The 16,884-nt window shown below is 45.8% G+C and overlaps 1 protein-coding gene across 4 annotated transcripts in view; it reads left to right on the top strand.

Moving 5' to 3' along the window:
* The window catches only part of FBXW4 (F-box and WD repeat domain containing 4), an 80,899-nt gene that overhangs the window by 15,284 nt on the left and 48,731 nt on the right, over window positions 1-16,884 (top strand). For 3 of the 4 annotated variants that reach the window (XM_046026192.1, XM_046026191.1, XM_046026193.1), the window contains exons 2-5: window positions 3,918-4,013; window positions 7,063-7,248; window positions 7,701-7,833; window positions 12,942-13,036. In XM_046026192.1, the coding sequence (XP_045882148.1) occupies window positions 3,918-4,013; window positions 7,063-7,248; window positions 7,701-7,833; window positions 12,942-13,036 (510 nt within the window). Of the gene's footprint in view, window positions 1-3,917; window positions 4,014-7,062; window positions 7,249-7,700; window positions 7,834-12,941; window positions 13,037-14,935; window positions 15,097-16,884 lie in introns of those variants that run through there. The other variant, XM_046026194.1, reaches the window with a different exon arrangement.

Genomic DNA, 16,884 nt, shown 5'->3' with positions numbered 1-16,884 from the left:
CTGAGCCACCCAGGTGCCCCTGCCAGTTTACTGTTTTAGAGTATTTACTTGCCATGTTCTTTCTAGGCATGTATATTCCTCTTCCCTCCCTTCTTTCTCATAAACTTGGGAACATGTTACATAAAAACCCAACAACACTAATGAAGTAGTGATTTTTTCCCTTATTTTAAAATTTTACTTTGTTTGTTATATATTAAGTTCATATCAATTTGGGTGCTTTCTGGCTTTCTCTTTTTAAATTGAATTATCAGCTAGTTTGTTTATTGGTTATTTCCAAGGTCTTCTAATTGGATAAAATACAGGAAGTATAATTGTGAACTATCTAAATATAATTGTTAACTATCAACACTTTTTTTTTTAAGATTTTATTTATTTATTTGACAGACAGAGATCACAAGTAGGCAGAGAGGCAGGGGGAGAGAGAGAGGAGGAAGCAGGCTCCCTGCTGAGCAGAGAGCCCAATGCGGGGCTCGATCCCAGGACCCTGGGATCATGACCCAAGCTGGAAGGCAGAGGCTTTAACCCACTGAGCCACCCAGGTGCCCCAACAAACACTTATTGATACTTAATATGCATAGAGATTGGCTAAATGAAAAACAGTTCCTGGTTCATCATAAATACCATACTAAGTGTTAAATAAATTATCTTTGGAATTATGATCCAGAGAGATTATAGAACATTCTACATCATTTTAAAAATAGTGTTCAGTTGAGTTAACTAAACTCTACTCACTATGTTGAAAGATTTTCCATAGTAAGGTTGAAATTAAAATGTATTTTGGGGGCGCCTGGCTGGCTTAATCAGTAGAGCATATGATCCTTGATCTCAGGGTTGTGAGTTCAAGCCCCAAATCGGGCATGGAGCCTACTAAAAAAACAACAACCCTATTTTGGGTTGATCTCTTCTAGCCAGAAAATTATAATAAGAAACCCTTTCCTGAACATTCACTCTCTTTAAAGTGTTCAAAAGATTGACGTGAAGTCATGGATATGTAAACATTTTTTAAGTGTCCACATGGGCAAAGGCTATAAAAAGAATAATAAATTGGAACAAAATTGACAATACAGATTATATGAAGAGCCTTTACAGATTCACAAGAAAAAGACCAAAGTCCTTGTAGGAACAGGGACAAAGGGTATGAACAAGCATTTCCCAGAAGGAATGCTAATGGCTTTCAAACATAAAACCAGATACTCAGTCTTACCCATAATTAGAAAAAATACTATACACATTTAAGCAACGGGAAGGAAACTTTTTTTTTTTTAAAGATTTTATTTATTTATTTGACAGATACAGATCACAAGTAGGGAGAGAGGCAGGCAGAGAGAGAGAGAGAGGAGGAAGCAGGCTCCCTGCCAAGCAGAGAGCCCGATGTGGGGCTCGATCCCAGGACCCTGGGATCATGACCTGAGCGAAAGGCAGAGGCTTTAACCCACTGAGCCACCCAGGCGCCCCGGAAGGAAACTTTTGAAAAAAGATTTTTATTTATTTGAGAGACAGGGAGTGTGAGTCGAGGGAAGGGCAGAGGGAGACAATCTTCAAGCAAGATTGCTCACAGAGCACAGAGCCTCACGCAGGGCTATGACCCTGAGCTCATGACCTGAGCTAAAATCAAGAGTTGGATGCTTAACTGACTGAGCCACCCAGGTGCCCCCAAAACCATCTTTTCTAAACTGCATTTGTTATAATCTTGATAGCAGGACTTGACTGCTGCCTTTTAGCAAATGGTAGTAAATGTGATGGTATAGCAGAGATGGGAAGAAATGCAAGTCTCTCTCTTCTTTTCTCAATAGACGTGGTAGTTATCACTCTGTGTTCCAAGCAGTGTGCCTTTATTGTCCAGTGGAGTAGGCAAGGAAACACAGGGGAGCTATGGGGCCTAAAATGAAGTTTTCAAATTCTTGCCCATGATTTCAAAATTCTGTCCGAAGGTGCATTTTCAGAGGGGCTTTGAGCCCTTCTCCCTATCCCCTACCACTCCAGCCCAGTCATAAATTATGCCATTCCTATTGCTCTTACTGTGCTAACTTTCCTCACCCAGATAGTACTATTGACACATTTTCTTTTTTTTTTTTAAGGTTTATTTATTTATTTGACAGATAGAGATAGACAGTAGGCAGAGAGGCAGGCAGAGAGAGAGAGGAGGAGGAAGCAGGCTTCCCGCGGAGCAGAGAGCCCGATCCGGGCTCAATCCCCAGAGCGGGGCTCAATCCCAGGACCCTGGGATCATGACTGGAGCCGAAAGCAGAGGCTTAACCCACTGAGCCACCCAGGCGCCTCTTGACACATTTTCTTAAATGAAAAATTTAAAACAGAAAAGTTGAATGAAATGTACCATGAACACTCATATACCCACAACCTAGATTCTGTAGTTAACATTTCACTGTATTTGCTTTATCATGCATTTCAGTGAGTTGTAGAGGTCAGTACGCTTCACCTGTAAATGCTTCAGTGTGTGTGCATATACCTGGTATATATTAGTTTATGGGCCTTTTCATTTATCAAAAATTTATATACAGTGAAATGCTCAAATCTTAAGTGTATCATTGGGTGCATTTTTTTTCATTTGATGCGTTTTTGACAAGTGCATCCGTACCCGTGTAACCCAAATCCCCTTAAGCTTTAGATATAGAATGTTACTCCAGATAGTTTCTGTATATTTCATCCCAGTCAGTCCCTTTCCCAGTGACAGGATTCCCAGTGATACCGTTCTGATTCTTCCATTATAGATTAGTTCTCCTCCTTACACTTCACATGAACAGAATCATACAACATGAACTCCTTTGTGTAATGTTTCTTTCATTCAGCAGGACGTTTTTGAGATCCGCCCACATTACTGTGTGTATCAGTAGTTCTTCCCTTCTTATTGCCGAGTAGCATTCTGTCAGGTGAATATATACCACGGGGTGTTTGCCCATTCTCCTCTTGTTGGCTGCCTGGGCTGTTTTCAACTTTTGGCTGTTACGACTAAAGTTCCAATAAACATTCTTGTGCAAGTCTTATTGTGGACATATGCTTTCTCTTGGGTAATTGATAGGTCATAGAGTAGGTATATGTTTAGATTTATAATAAACTGCCAGACATTTTTCCAAAATGGCTGTACCATTTTGCTTTCCCACCAAGGTTGTAGCAGAGTTCCTTCCTGGCCTTCAAAAATAAAATATATTCATATATATATATGTATACAACTCTGTGTGTGTACACATTATACACATGCAATTACATATATAAAATTACATATATACATATATAAATGTGTGTATAATATATACATATATGTATGTATACAATTATACACATATACTTTTAATTTCTTCATATTTTCTGGACATAAGCCATTGGTCGGATATACATTTTGTGAACATTTTCCCCCAGGCTGTGGTGTATATCAAAGTATATTAAATGTTTATTTTTGGTGAGCAAAAATTTAAAATTTTGATAATGTCTCATTTATTAGACTTTTCTTTCATGCTGTTGCTTTCTGTGTCTTAAGAGACCTTTGCTTAGCTCCCAAGTTGCAGAGATATTTTGATACATTTTCTTCTATTAAACTTATAGTTTTAGATGTTATGTTTAAATTCATTTTCAATTAATTTTCTGTTTGGTATGAGGTAGGAGTCAGAGTTCGTGTTTTTCCTTAGGGATAGCCAGTGGTTCCAGTTCTCTGTTATCCTTTCTCTATTAGATTGCTTTGGCATTGCTATAGACTCTGTAATGGACAGACAGACTGTTGTCCTTGGCTTTCTTGGTTATCCTAGGGCAGGGAGAGAAAGTTATTCCTTTCTTGTGTCCTAACCCCATCACTCATATCTAGACGTATTCTAGATACTCCTCTGAGTGCTGACTCATAAGTATAGAATTTTCTGTGGTTGGCAATGAGTTGTCATGACTAGGTCATCTGTTCTATCTGAAAACAGGATGGCCAGTGTCCCGGTGAAGGAACGGGTGAAGGTGTCTCAGAACTGGAGGTTGGGGCGCTGCCGAGAGGGGATTCTGCTGAAGTGGAGATGCAGGTAAAGTAGCCTCTTACCTCTTTTAAAGCTACCTGCGACAGAAAAGCATGCTGGAAAGTTAAAAAGTCTGGTCTTAGCTAGAGTGGAAATGTGTCTCTCTTGAGTGGTGTGGCCCTGGCGATCCTTTAAACATCATGAGTGGGGGGTCTTTTTTTTTTTTTTTTTTACATTTGTAAAAATTACAAAAAAGTGCACTTTATTTTAACAAATCCGCATTTTTAAAAAGATTTTATTTGTTTTTTTGACAGACAGAGATCACAAGTAGGCAGAGAGACAGGTAGAGAGAGAGGAAGGGAAGCAGGCTCCGCGTTGAGCAGGGAGCCCGATATGGGGCTTGATCCCAGGACGGTGGGATCATGACCTAAGCCGAAGGCAGAGGCTTTAACCCACTGAGCCACCCACGCGCTCCCAAATTCCGCATTTTTATGATTATAAAAATAACATGTGTATTGTAGAGATTTGAAAAAATAGAAGAGTTTAAAGAAGAAAACAAAACTTCGTATAATGCGCCAACTCAGAGGTAACTACCGCTGAAAGAAAGAAATGAAGCCAGCATTTCAACCCATCTTGTTTTACACCTGTTTTGTTTAAATCCACTCTGTGGACTCACACCTTCACTTCCTTCATTCCATTAGCCCTCGGCCCAACTTTATTACGAAGGCAAAATAGGACCTATGGGCTTGGCTCTAGATGTTAATAGGAGGTAGAGCTCGGAACTGCGAGGAAAGTTAGACAGTGGCTTTGGACTGCTAATACCACACATTTTATGCTTCACTGATGCTACATTATTTCACTTGACTCTCTACCAAAAAAGTGCTTCTTATCGATTGGTTGGAATGGATAAGGAACATCATGGTTCCTCATTGCAAGTTGACCTGCATTCAGGCTTCTTCCTTTGAGGACCCTTTCTCCCTTGCTGGTGTCCAGTTTCTGCTGCTTTCCTGGGTGGTGGGTGCTGCGAAGTGTGCGCGGGTCCTGGCACTGGTGATGGTAAAGGAACTACTTGGGGGGAGAGAGATTTTTATGGTAAAAAACTTCTTCCTGTGCTCCTGCTTTTGCCTTTTAATACCAGAAAGTAGAGTTTATTTCTCTATCAAGGTTTTGTCCCTGACGTCTTTTTTGGGAATGGTTTCAAAGCAGTTTGGCAAATAAACACACAAAGCAGTTACCAGGCTGCCCCGGGATTCTCCACTGTTCGCCTGGTGTGAACCTGGTTTCTCGTCCTAGGCAAGTGGCTGTTTACCAGATGGCTCTAAACACATGCATTCCAGCCCCTTCTGCTTGCTCCCCACTTGAGTGTGCCACAGACCTGTGCAAGGGGCTGTTAAAGAAAGAAGCACACAATGAGTGAGAATATAGGCATCTATACACACTCTTCACACATCCTATATACTACATGCACATGCCTGTAAAAACCTCCTGAGCAGAAACTCAGCTACTACAAAGTCCAAGCTGCATTTAATGGCCCGTCAAGTCAATTTGCAGAACTTTTCCACATTCCCATGACGCTTGTATTAAGGAGTCTGGGGAAGAAACACAGCCCAGTTTGCTCAGACAGGCTTGGCAGTGGGAGATGGTGACTCTGTAAATGCGGATGAATCAGCTGTCCCTGTGCTTAGCTTGGGATCGGGTAGCTGCAGAACTCCTGCATAGAGTAGAACAGGCTGCTGGGAGGTCCGCCTTGGAAAGGGGCTTAGTCTCCACCAGAGAACCTCGGGTTCTGGCAGAGTCGGCCTGCCTTCCCTTCTATCTTTTTTCTTTTCTTTTCCTTTTTTCTCTTCTCTTTTTCTTTCTTTCATTTTCTTTCTTTCTCTCTCTCTCCTCCCTCCCTCCTTCCTTCTCTCTGTCTCTCTTTCTTTCTTTCTACCTTCTTCCCTCCCTTCCTCTCTTCCGTCCTTTCTTTTTCTTTCCTTCTTTTAAAATGCTTTATTTAAAAAAAAAAATGCTTTATGTGTGCGTGTGTGAGTGTGTGTGTGTGAGGCAGAGAGAGAGAGCGAGCGCGAGGGGGAGGAGCAGAGAGAGAGGGACAAGCAGACTCCACGCTGAGTGGAGCCTGTCTCGGGGCTTGATCTCAAGTCCCTGAGATCATGACCTGAGTTGAAATCAATCGGTCGCTTAACTGACTGAGTCATGCAGGCGCCCCTGGCAGAGATTTCTTTCTTAAGGCTCATTCTGTGCCGTGGGACTGGCCTGTGGCTTCTAACCTTTCTTCCTCCTGCCAGACTACAGAGGGAATCTTTAACTATTTGTGGATTTCTTTTATCAGCTGCCTAGGAGAGCGGACTATTTCCCTGGAGCCCCCAAACTATGTGGACTGCTGCGCAGCCATGTTTTCCCATTGCCCCGCTTACCCTCTAATACAGAAACACAGCTATCCCCTGGGCAGACCTAGATAGCTAACTACTGCATTAGCATCCTTTCCTAAATGGCTTTATTCCTTTCACTTATGAATGGCCCCTTTGCTATAGCGGGATAAGGGAATGGGGCTTCTTGGGGCTCACTCTTCTCTTTTCTCCATCTGCTGTGTTGGGGGAAGAGGTAAGAAGTATGTGTGGGAGTCTTGGAACCTCGAAATTTACCGCTTAACACTTCAAATCAGGGAGGATCCAGAATGAAAGAAAATCACTTCGTCTGGGTGGAAGGTTTCTTTTTAACCCTCTCCCCACCCCAGTCATTGAATTCGCCGAACTCTGCCTACCCCCAAGAAGTCTATGCTGCCAGTAATTTGAGTCTTAAGCGTTCTCTAATTCAGAGTGATATTTAATTGATCTTTTAGTTCTGACTTTCTTTTAGAAAGTCCAGAGAAGATTAGGTTACCATTAAGCTCAATCTCTCTGGTTTTCTGAGGGTGGCCTGGGGGTACGTAATTTTACAGGAGAGGAGGGAGGTGAAGGCTTAGCTGTGCAGGTTATCCTTAGCTAAGTTGGGGATCAGTCAGCCTCTCCAAAGATTGGAGTCGAGTTTTCATGCTGTATCTTGATAATTCTTTTTTTTTTTTTTTTTTTTTTGTATCTTGATAATTCTTAAACTGTGTTTTACGTCTCTGCAGTCAGATGCCCTGGATGCAGCTAGAAGGTGATTCTCTGTACATATCCCAGGCTAATTTCATCCTGGCCTATCAGTTCCGCCCAGATGGTGCCAGTTTGAACCGTCGGCCCCTGGGAGTCTTTGCTGGGCATGATGAGGACGTTTGCCACTTCGTGCTGGCCAACTCACATATTATCAGTGCAGGAGGGTAAGTGCTGCAGGCTTCTCCTTCTCCTTCCTTAGCATTCTTCAGGGGACTTCTGCTTGTCTGCCTCTGATTTTCTCTCTCAACTCCAAAGAGGTGAGGAAGGAAACCATAAGAAGAGGCAGTGTTTTTTTTCCCCCATTTGTAGCAGAGAGGTTTACCAAAGGCATTTAATAGGGTTAGCTGGAGAGGGAAAACAGGAAGAGCCTTTAATGAAAAGTAAAGCTGGTTTTGATACTCTCATGGGGGAGATTTGTTTTACCTCTCAGCTCTGCTCAGCCCCAAGTGTACTGAAGAAGTAGAGGTGTCTCAGGGCTCAGTGCCTTGTTGAGCTGAATTGCTTAAAACAGCAAATTTGGACATCACCGGAGACTCAGGCTGCTTCTGTAGCCTTGTTCTCTTCCGACAGAGAGAATAATTGGCGATTGGGGGTGGGCTCCCTATTTCTCTCCTAGAGATGGGAAGATTGGTGTTCATAAGATTCATAGCACCTTCACTGTCAAGTACTCGGCTCATGAACAGGAGGTGAACTGTGTGGATTGCAGAGGGGGCATCATCGTGAGTGGCTCCAGGGACAGAACGGCCAAGGTGAGTGGTCTCCCCCTTACGTAGAGTTATTCCCGCCTGTCTATAGGGAGTGGGGTGGGAGAGGGTGGATAGGGCCTTGAGTCTTGGGATTGGCTGAGGGCATTGGGTGGGGGTAGGGGGAGAACGACACGATAAAGGACTCACTTATGTGCCTCTGGCATGCAGGTTACCATGCCAGGCTCTGTCCCTGCCAGCTGGCCTGAGAAAGGAGTGGACAGTGGCTGGGAAGCTTGCCACTCACTTGAAATGTGGCGTGAACTCAAAAACAGAGGGCCTGGCTAGCTTTCCCTCCCTGCGCTGAATTTCCTCAAGTTTGTGGGCTGAGTTCTGACCCCAATATTTTATTTTAAACTCTCCCTCCTTTTGCTTGCTCTCTGTTTAGGGAGGTTAATTTTTCACCACCTTGTTTATAAGCAATCAGGCTGATAATTAAAATGTGTTTTTACTGCTTCTCTGGAGAGTGATGTGGTCAGCAAGCAGTAGAAAGATGAGGAGAGAAAGGCATTTTGGTGCGTCATTGCCAAACTGCCTGGTCTGTGGTCAGTCATCTGCCAACGCGGAACAGAACGAGGACGATAAGTAGTGTGACCCCTGCTTTAGGGACTCCGCTCTTCCGAGTTTGAGTCAAATAGGCCTCCACCCATGAGACAGAGGAGAACGTCTTTCTCCCTCCCTGTGTCCAGCGGCCCCAGACTGGGCCCGCACGTACCTGGTCTTTTGGGGCTGCTGTGGAAACTGAGCTGACAATTCAGTCAAGGTACAGGATGCCCAACAGTATCGTACTTGCCTATTTCCCAGCATCTGGAGACTCCATAGTGTCAACAGGAGCAAAAATGCCTGCTCATGTCAGCAAATGGGTCACTAAGACACCTGGGGAGTGTCTCAGGAGAGGGAAGTTGCAGTTTTTACTCATTAACTTTTCTGACTTCAGGTACCCTCTGGTGATTAGTCCTTCATATAAAAATGCCACCAATTTATATAAAAAGAAGGACTATATATGGTCCTTTTACTTCTGGAAGTTTTTCCTCCCTTAGCTTATTTCTTCCTTACTTCCTTACCTTGTATTCTGTCAGAGACGTGCACACCAGCACAGGAAACCTGAGAAACACCTGGAAAAATCTTTTGAACCAACTTGGAAACTGAATTTCCTATTGCCTATTTCCTGTTTCCCTTACCCTGTACTTATTTCAGGTTTCTGATTGGTCACCGTCGTTGTACCATTCCTTCCAAAGAGACTAGCCCTAACTTGCTATACTCCTCAGAAATCAATTTGCATAGAAATCTTTTTGGCATGTGTGACCTAAAAATATTCCTATTGCCTTCTGGCATCTTCCTGTTATGGCTTCAAGTCTCCCCTGACCCCTCTTTTCAGTGACATGTCTTTCTTCTGTCCTCTTCTCTGGGGTCTGACACCCAGAGCAATGAAAACTAAGCTTTATGACCAAAGGTAGCAATCCAGGGGGATGGACTCCTTGTAGTCAAAGGATAATAGTCCTAATATTTGGGATATTGGGTTAGTTTCATGTTTTTTTTAAAAATTTGAAAAGATTTTATTTATTTATTTGACAGGGAGAGTCACAGCAAGAGAGGGGGAGCATAGCAGAGGGAGTGGGAGAGGGAGAAGCAGGCCCCCTGTGGAGCAGGAGGCCCTGATGCAGGGCTCGATCCTGGGACCCTGGGATCATGATGTGAGCTGAAGGCAGAGGCTTAACAACTGAGCCACCCTGCCGCCCCTAGTATCACGTTTTAAGTACTGCCTCAACCCTGTTTGGTAGATTCAGTTTGTTTTTCAGCATTAAAGTAGGTACTTTCTAATTTTAAAATTGTCACCACAGTTCATCCTTTTCCCATTGAGGATTTCTTTTAAGTCAGTGACAGAATTTCCCCTTGTGTCCTAGTTCTTCAACTCCAAAAAGCTGGCCTGCTGTTTTGGGGTTCCCCAGTGATCTCCAGGCCAGCCCATCTTTGCAGATTTCTGGATGCTGTGTCCGCTCCCTCTCTGTTGCTGTCTTTGCTTCTAGCTGCCTTCAACTTCCTGACCTGTTTCTACATTACCCACTGCTAGTCTTTTATAACCAGCCCTCCATTCTTTTTGGTGGTTTCTGCAGTCCCGTAGCGGCTTCTGTAGGCTTCTGATACATGCCAGGCTTCATAAGAACTTAGTCCTGTTTGCCTGTAAACATCTATAGCCTGTTTGTTTCCCCCAAATACATACTGTGTTTTAGGAAAGAAATTTGTTTTTATTCGAGTGAAAGGAACTAAAACATTTTCTTTGTAAGACTTCTGAGTTAGGGACTGCTCAGAGAGCCGTCTTCCTCCTCCCCTCTGCCACTTTCAAATTATCATGACTTAGTGTGGGTTGCCTCTCTGGGGTTTAGGGAGGCCAGCTCCCTCCTGAGATGTGATAGGAATGTAGGAATGTTCTCAGTGGGCCTGGGCTGGTTCTGACCATTCTTTCCTTGTCTCCTTTAGTCCTCTATTTTTCCATTCATTCCTAAAAGTACCTACTATATGCAAGTCGTAGTGCACAAGGCACTGGGGCTCATTGAAGGTGAGGAAGAGATGGCCTCTCTTCTGGAGGCAAGCTGAGACATGCCTGCAGTGGCGCGGAAGCTGATGGGAAGTGGCCAGGACTATGAAGTGTGAGGCCCTAGGGAGAGGGCCAGAAAGAAAGAGGTGGAGAAATCACATCTGGCTTGAAAGGGGAGACTCTATGAAGGAAGAAACATTTGAACTTGTTGGTCTTTCTCTTCTTTTAGTTATTTTTCAGTGCAGAGGTTTGCTTGTTTATGTACAAGTAACCAGGCATGATGCTGAGCACTTGACAATTGTTCCTTTTCACCTTTTCTCCTTTAGGAGAATTGTTCCTTCACATAATTATTCTCATAGTATATTTTGCATGCTCCATTACCCTACTGTAACTACTTTATGTTACAAGGTTTCCTATTATTATTACATATTATTTGTGCCATCTTTAATGGCTTAATGAGTAATAAGACCCACCATTACTGAATGCTGGATACCTGCCAGATGCTGGCTTACTGTGTTTGGTGCTTTACACATTTCTTGACTTTTCTGAAGCCCTCAAAAGATAGGTATTATTTCCCATTGTACACATGAGAAAACTGAGGTTAAGGAGTCCTGAAACATCGCTAAGATCGGAGCTAATAAGTAAAAACTGGGTGCAGACACATGTGTCTGATTCCAAAGCCCACGCCTGCTCTTCCTGCAACCGTAGGCTGCTGGGAATATTTTTACCGCACAGGTTTCTCTTTGTTTTAGGATCGTTATCTTTGGGTAGGGTCTCAGCAGTAGAATGACTGGGTGTGAGGCTGTGGTTGTTTTAAGGGTCTTGATGCCTGTCTTCAACTGCTTTTCTGAAAGGACTGTATAAATGTCCACTTCTGCTGAGTTCTGTCTTTTCCAGGGGTGGGTTTGTTTTGGATTTGACCACTGAGAGTAAGGTGTGATCAGCATATTGTTGTCAACTCCCCTCCCTCGGGCGTCATGACACTCGGGTTTCTGGTGGATGGTCTGCTGCTGCTGCTGCGGCCAGGGACCTCCTGGCCACTTCCCTAACATCATGCTCAGCGTTGGCAGCAAGCTTCCCGAGCCACTCCTGGAGACCAGGAACCTTGTCCTGTGGCTTGCACCATGGAATCCACCAGCCGCTTTCTTGGGGGGCACTGGTGACTTCAGGACTGGAGTTGGCCCCAGAGATTGTGTAATCAGAGGCCTTAGTGTCTCCCTACCCTCCTACCTGCCTCCTAGGGAGTTGGCTTCTGAGGAAAGGCAAACCTCTCGTTCGGGCTGGGACTGTGTGAGAGAAGACATTAAAAGTGCATCTTGTTACAGGCAAAGTGGCCTGGCTGTAGATCCAGGGTAAGCCAGAATCATGGCACTCCAGGAAGGTTGTGGTATTTACCTTTGTTTTCTGCCCGTCCTTGTTCAGGATCTTCTTGTTAAGTTTATTTTCTTTTCTCTATGTTGGAAGGAACTCACATCCTCCTCCCCCTGTCATGCATACACAAAATCTTAAAACACTTTCTCCTTTTATAGGGAAGACATGTCATGTGACCCTAAGAAGGCAAGACCATCCCCGCTCTGTCACCTGCCCCTTAAACTCAAGGAATGTCTCTAGAAAGTTCTTCCATCTAAGGTCCTGACTGGCTTTTGTGTGTTCCCCTTATAGCACTGTGGGGACCTTGAGAGGTCAGTGATCCATCTTGCAGCCTCAGGGTTCCTCCTTGGCCGCTGTCTGGGACAGTCCTGTACATCCTTCCTTTCTGTTTGGTTAGAGGCTTATTTCCCCGAGTGTGTCATCTGGGGTTGGGTGAGGTGAGGGGGGCCTTGTGCTTAATGGGAGATTTCTAAATGCACTGGCCGCTGAGGGCTCCCTGAGTGTTGATTAGAGCTAAGCCGGAGTGGCTGCTAATGTACATTCCTGACTGATAGGGACCAGATAACATGCTCCAAGCAATATTTTTAACCTGTAGGAGATATGGGAGCTTAAAAGAGCTAAGCTTTTCTGCTACTTTTGGTGACACTAGGTGCTAAATTCCCTGCTGACACGAATAGCACTGGATCCTGGGCATTATCAACAAACAAACAACGACACGCCACCTTCGTGCTTTGAAGCCTCTCTTCTTCTTCCCTTCGTTCCTTCCCTTGTGTCTTTCTTTTTACTCCTCTCTCCTTGCTGTCTTTGTTCCCCCACACTGGGCCTTGTTGACCCTCCTCCCTACCTCCCAAAGGAAAATCTGGGTGAGAGAGAGGAAAAAGGAAAACCCACCAACACAAGAAGGTTACTAAGAGAGGTGAGTCCCACCTGTTCACCCTGCTGAGTCAGGTCTCAGCTGAAGAGTGTGAACTTCTGATTCCTGGGTATAGAATTGGGTGGTGCGGAAAGGCCTCTCAGGTAGACGTTAAGAAGGGCGGTCCGTACAGGTCGGTGAGCCAGAGGCTGGGACAGCTCTTCTGCTCCTCCGAGCTCAGCATTTGCAGGACAGAAAGGACTTTCCATTCCTCTCCCCTGCCTCCCTGGGACACTCATCCCACATCTCAACCCCAGGCAGTGCCAACGAGAGCATCTCCTCTCCTGTTTCCAGGTATGGCCTTTGGCCTCGGGTCAGCTGGGGCAGTGCTTACACACCATCCAGACTGAAGACCGAGTCTGGTCCATCGCTATCAGCCCAGTACTAAGGTAAGGGAGATGTTTTGGGATATGGTTTTGTCCTGTGTAAAAATGCTTTATTTTCTGAGGTCGGGCAGGCTCGGCAGTCTTCCCCCTGTATATTGCAGGCTGAGTTGAGCCTGTCTTCTGGAGATTTTGAAAATCCTCCAGAGCCTTGAGTCTGTGGCTCATTTCATATATGCATGGGGTGGAGACAGCATTCCAGAGGTAACTTCCTAGGCATCTACCCCGGAAATATGAGGGAAAGGATACCGTTAAAATGTAACTGAGGCCAGCTGTTCCAAGAGTGCCCCTTCTGGAGCATATGCCCTCTGGGGCTACTTCCAAAGCAGAGGCCTATTAGCTCCCCTGGGAAGTTACTGCACCAGCCAGCCTGCTCTCACAACCCACATCTGGTTTGTTCCCCTTGGAAAAATGTCTTGTGGAGTATCCCTTACAGAGCTGAGTCATCAGAACAGGTGTGAGGCCCATGTCCAATTGGGCCCTCATCCAAAGGCAGGTATGTGGGGTAGAGTGATAATTGTGGCAGAAGTGCTAAATTTTTTTTAAAGACTTTTTTTGTTTTTTAAGATTGTATTTATTTATTTGACAGACAGAGATCACAAGTAGGCAGAAAGGCAGGCAGAGAGAGAGGAGGAAGCAGGTTCCCCGCCAAGCAGAGAGCCCGATGTGGGGCTCGATCCCAGGACCCTGAAATCATGGCCGGAGCCGAAGGCAGAGGCTTAACCCACTGAGCCACCCAGGCGCCCCAGAAGTGCTAAATTTTTGATGGTAGCTTTACTTTATTCTTCGGCCTCTTTCCTCTAGCTTTACCAGTAAACAAGTGAACTTTGCATCCTGACTTCTGCTTTCTAAGGCTTTCTCGAACCAAGGCTGAGCCTCTCTCCTCCCCAGCAGGATACATGGACTCTTCTCCTGCACCTGCTCTGCCAGAGTGTTTGTTCTTCTAGGGTCTTCCCTCACTACCCTTGGCCCTCACTCCTCACCTCAGTGATCGGTGGGAAAGCTGTAGGGCTGCCACCCTCCAACAGGGGGTTTAAGTCACTAGTTTTTATGAGAGAGTTGATTTCCACCCCCCCCCCCAACTCAGCCCCCTTCAGCCTCCCTCTCCTCACCCTACAGAGACTACACCCCTCCTCCTGCCCCCTTTGCAACTCCCTTTCAAATTTTTTTCTTTCTAAAGAATTAGAGCCGATTAGCCACGTCATTAATTCTTCAATTTGACGGCTGATATAGCAGGACCTGAAACACATTGCTGACCCCAGAGAATGGAGACCCCGTTCCTTAGCATATTGACGATGGGAGAAGTTAATTAAAATTCCACAGAGCGGAGGTGTCGGCTAACCTATAAACCTGTCGCCGTTCAGAACAAATCATTCTAGCAATCCTAGGAAAGAGGGAAGGAAAGACCAGCAGGGAGTAGAGAGGCCTAAGTGTGTGGGAGCGGACAGTGGAGAACAGAGCGATCAGGCAGGGTCCCCTCCACAATGGTTTTCCATTGCTCCCCCCTTTTAAAGCCAGTGGGCCAGGCTTGGGGGTCTGTGGGCTGGATGTGTGTAAGGATTGAAGGTAGGCTGAACAGCCTGTGGGAGGTGGCAGGTGGGCTGGTAACCATCTTATAGACTTCTGCTGATGTCAGGAGACTAGGGTAGGCTGGGGTGTGGCTGATGGTAGAGGGAAGCCCTTCAGGGCTGGTGATCTAGACCAAAGAACGTGGCTATTCAACTAGCACCCCATCCCTTGGTCCTCGACTCTAGCCACCTCTCTGGAATGTGTCAGGCTGCCCGTAACAGAATAGAGCATGGCAATGGTTGAAGATAGCTTCAGTCAGAAAGGTTGAGGTCTGAGTTGGTCTCGTCATTAAGAAGCATATAGAACACAGCAAAAGGCATTTTGTTTTGGCCACAGCTTGCAGCCTGGCTTTGAGGATCGACCTGGCTTTTGGACAATAGCAGTACTTGTCTACAACGGCCACAACACGTGTGTATTAGTCATTTACTCTGTGCCAGACCCTTTGCTAGGTCCTTGATGTGCCTCCTCTTCAGTGAAAACCTGGGTCGTTTGTTCTCATTCTCCTTGAGAGCCTGCTTGTCCTCTTGGTATACCTCCTTGGCCCTAAGATGACTCTTTCGCTCACTGTTGATTGGCTGTTCGGCTCCTGAACCGCAGTTGTTTGAGATGACCTTTTCCCCAGCTCGACAGGTGGTGTTGGGGACTCTTTGAAAATTGTTTGCGTTGTTTGGGACCCTGGCTTTACTCGGTGGTCAGGGTGGATGCTGCTGCTCCCCCCCCCCCCCCCCCCCCCGTTTTCTCTTACCCTGAGTGTCCTGGGCTAGGGCTGCTTCATTCCATTATTAAATCCATTTCTTCTCCCCGTGTCCATGAAGTTGCACCTGTCAGTGAGTGCTTCCATTTTTCCCATCTGGGGAGACCCTGCCTCCTGGCCTCGGGGTCTGTTCTGGAAGAGGCTTCTTTGTCATCACCAGCATGGTGGCCTCAGGTAAGTCATTACTTTCTCTGAGCCTGTTTCCTCATTTATTCAATGTAGATACAGTTTCTTTTATAGACCTCGCTAGATGATTGTGAAGATGACCTGAAATGATCAGAAAATACTCCGCAGGGATGAGGTCATGATCCTCGGCTCAGGTCATGATCCTAGGGTCCTGGGATCCAGCCCTGCATTGGGTTCCTTGCTCAGCAGGAAGCCTGCTTCGCCCTCTGCCTGCTGCTCCCCCTGTTTCTGTGGGTTCTTTCTCTGGCAGTTAAATAAATACAATCTTAAAAGTCTTCAAAAGATATGAAGAAAGTGAAAATACAGGGACCCCTGGGTGGCGTAGTCCCTTAAGTGTTTGCTTTTGGCTCCTGTCATGATTCTGGGATTCTGGGATCAAGTCCCACATCCAGCTCCTTGCTCAGCGGGGAGTCTCCTCCCTCTGCCTGCTCTGCCTGCCCTGCCTGCTGCTCCCCTGTTTGTGCCCAAGTGCTGTCTCTCTATCCCCTCTCTGGCAAATAAATAAAAAACAATGCTCTACAAAGCTAAAAGGCCTATCTCACCATGTCACCCAGAATCTCTCCTCTCTGGGGTAGCATCTGTTCAGAGGCGTTAGTTGCTCTCATGTCTCCAGCTTGGCTGGGGACTTTTCTGGGCCCTCCTGGAGGTACACTACTCGTCTACAGTCTTCTTGAGGTGGGGGACCCTCAGCCGGAATTGCCTCCTCCCCCCAACCCCAGTGTTCCTGCCCTCGCCCGCTGTCTTCTCTTCTCCACCCCACCACACACTCTGTTGAGTATGGTCATCGGTGTGTGTGTGGTCACTACTGGCATGTGACCGTGAACCCCTCACAAAGAACATGAGTGGGGGGTGGGCAGCACTTTCCCACTGGGGCATGTATTCCTGGTTGACCTGATGGCTTCCTAGTCTCTCACTGCTCCCTCATCCCTTTAGAAGGATCCTGAACGGTTAGGAGACCTGCCACATCCCTTTTCTCAATTAATCTTTCTTCCATCGAAAACAATTTGTCAGAGCTAGGCATCATATCTATCAAAGCTGTGCTTGGCTGCCACCTTTTCTTAGGTGTGTGCTTAGACACTTGTAGTAGGAAACACGAAACCTCAAGCCTGAGGCTTTATTTGAGGTGCTCATGACTGGGAGAAAGCCGGTATTCCGTCCTGTGTCCAAATGTCACCTTTCCTTCCTCCCATGACCTTGAGTTCTTGATTGGTAAACAGCTGTGGAGGGTGATATTTAATACCAGATATGTGCTTAGAGCTGTGCTTAGGTACTCGAAACCACAGAAGGAAAACCAGTAGTCTCCACAGGAGGGTGGAAGACAAGGACCTTTTTCTCTACTACTTGT

Source organism: Meles meles, chromosome 13 (genome assembly GCF_922984935.1).
Source record: "Meles meles chromosome 13, mMelMel3.1 paternal haplotype, whole genome shotgun sequence".
NCBI lineage: Eukaryota > Metazoa > Chordata > Mammalia > Carnivora > Mustelidae > Meles > Meles meles.
The sequence above is the reverse complement of the archived record's forward strand: the minus strand, read 5'-3'. Positions and strand labels throughout refer to the sequence as shown.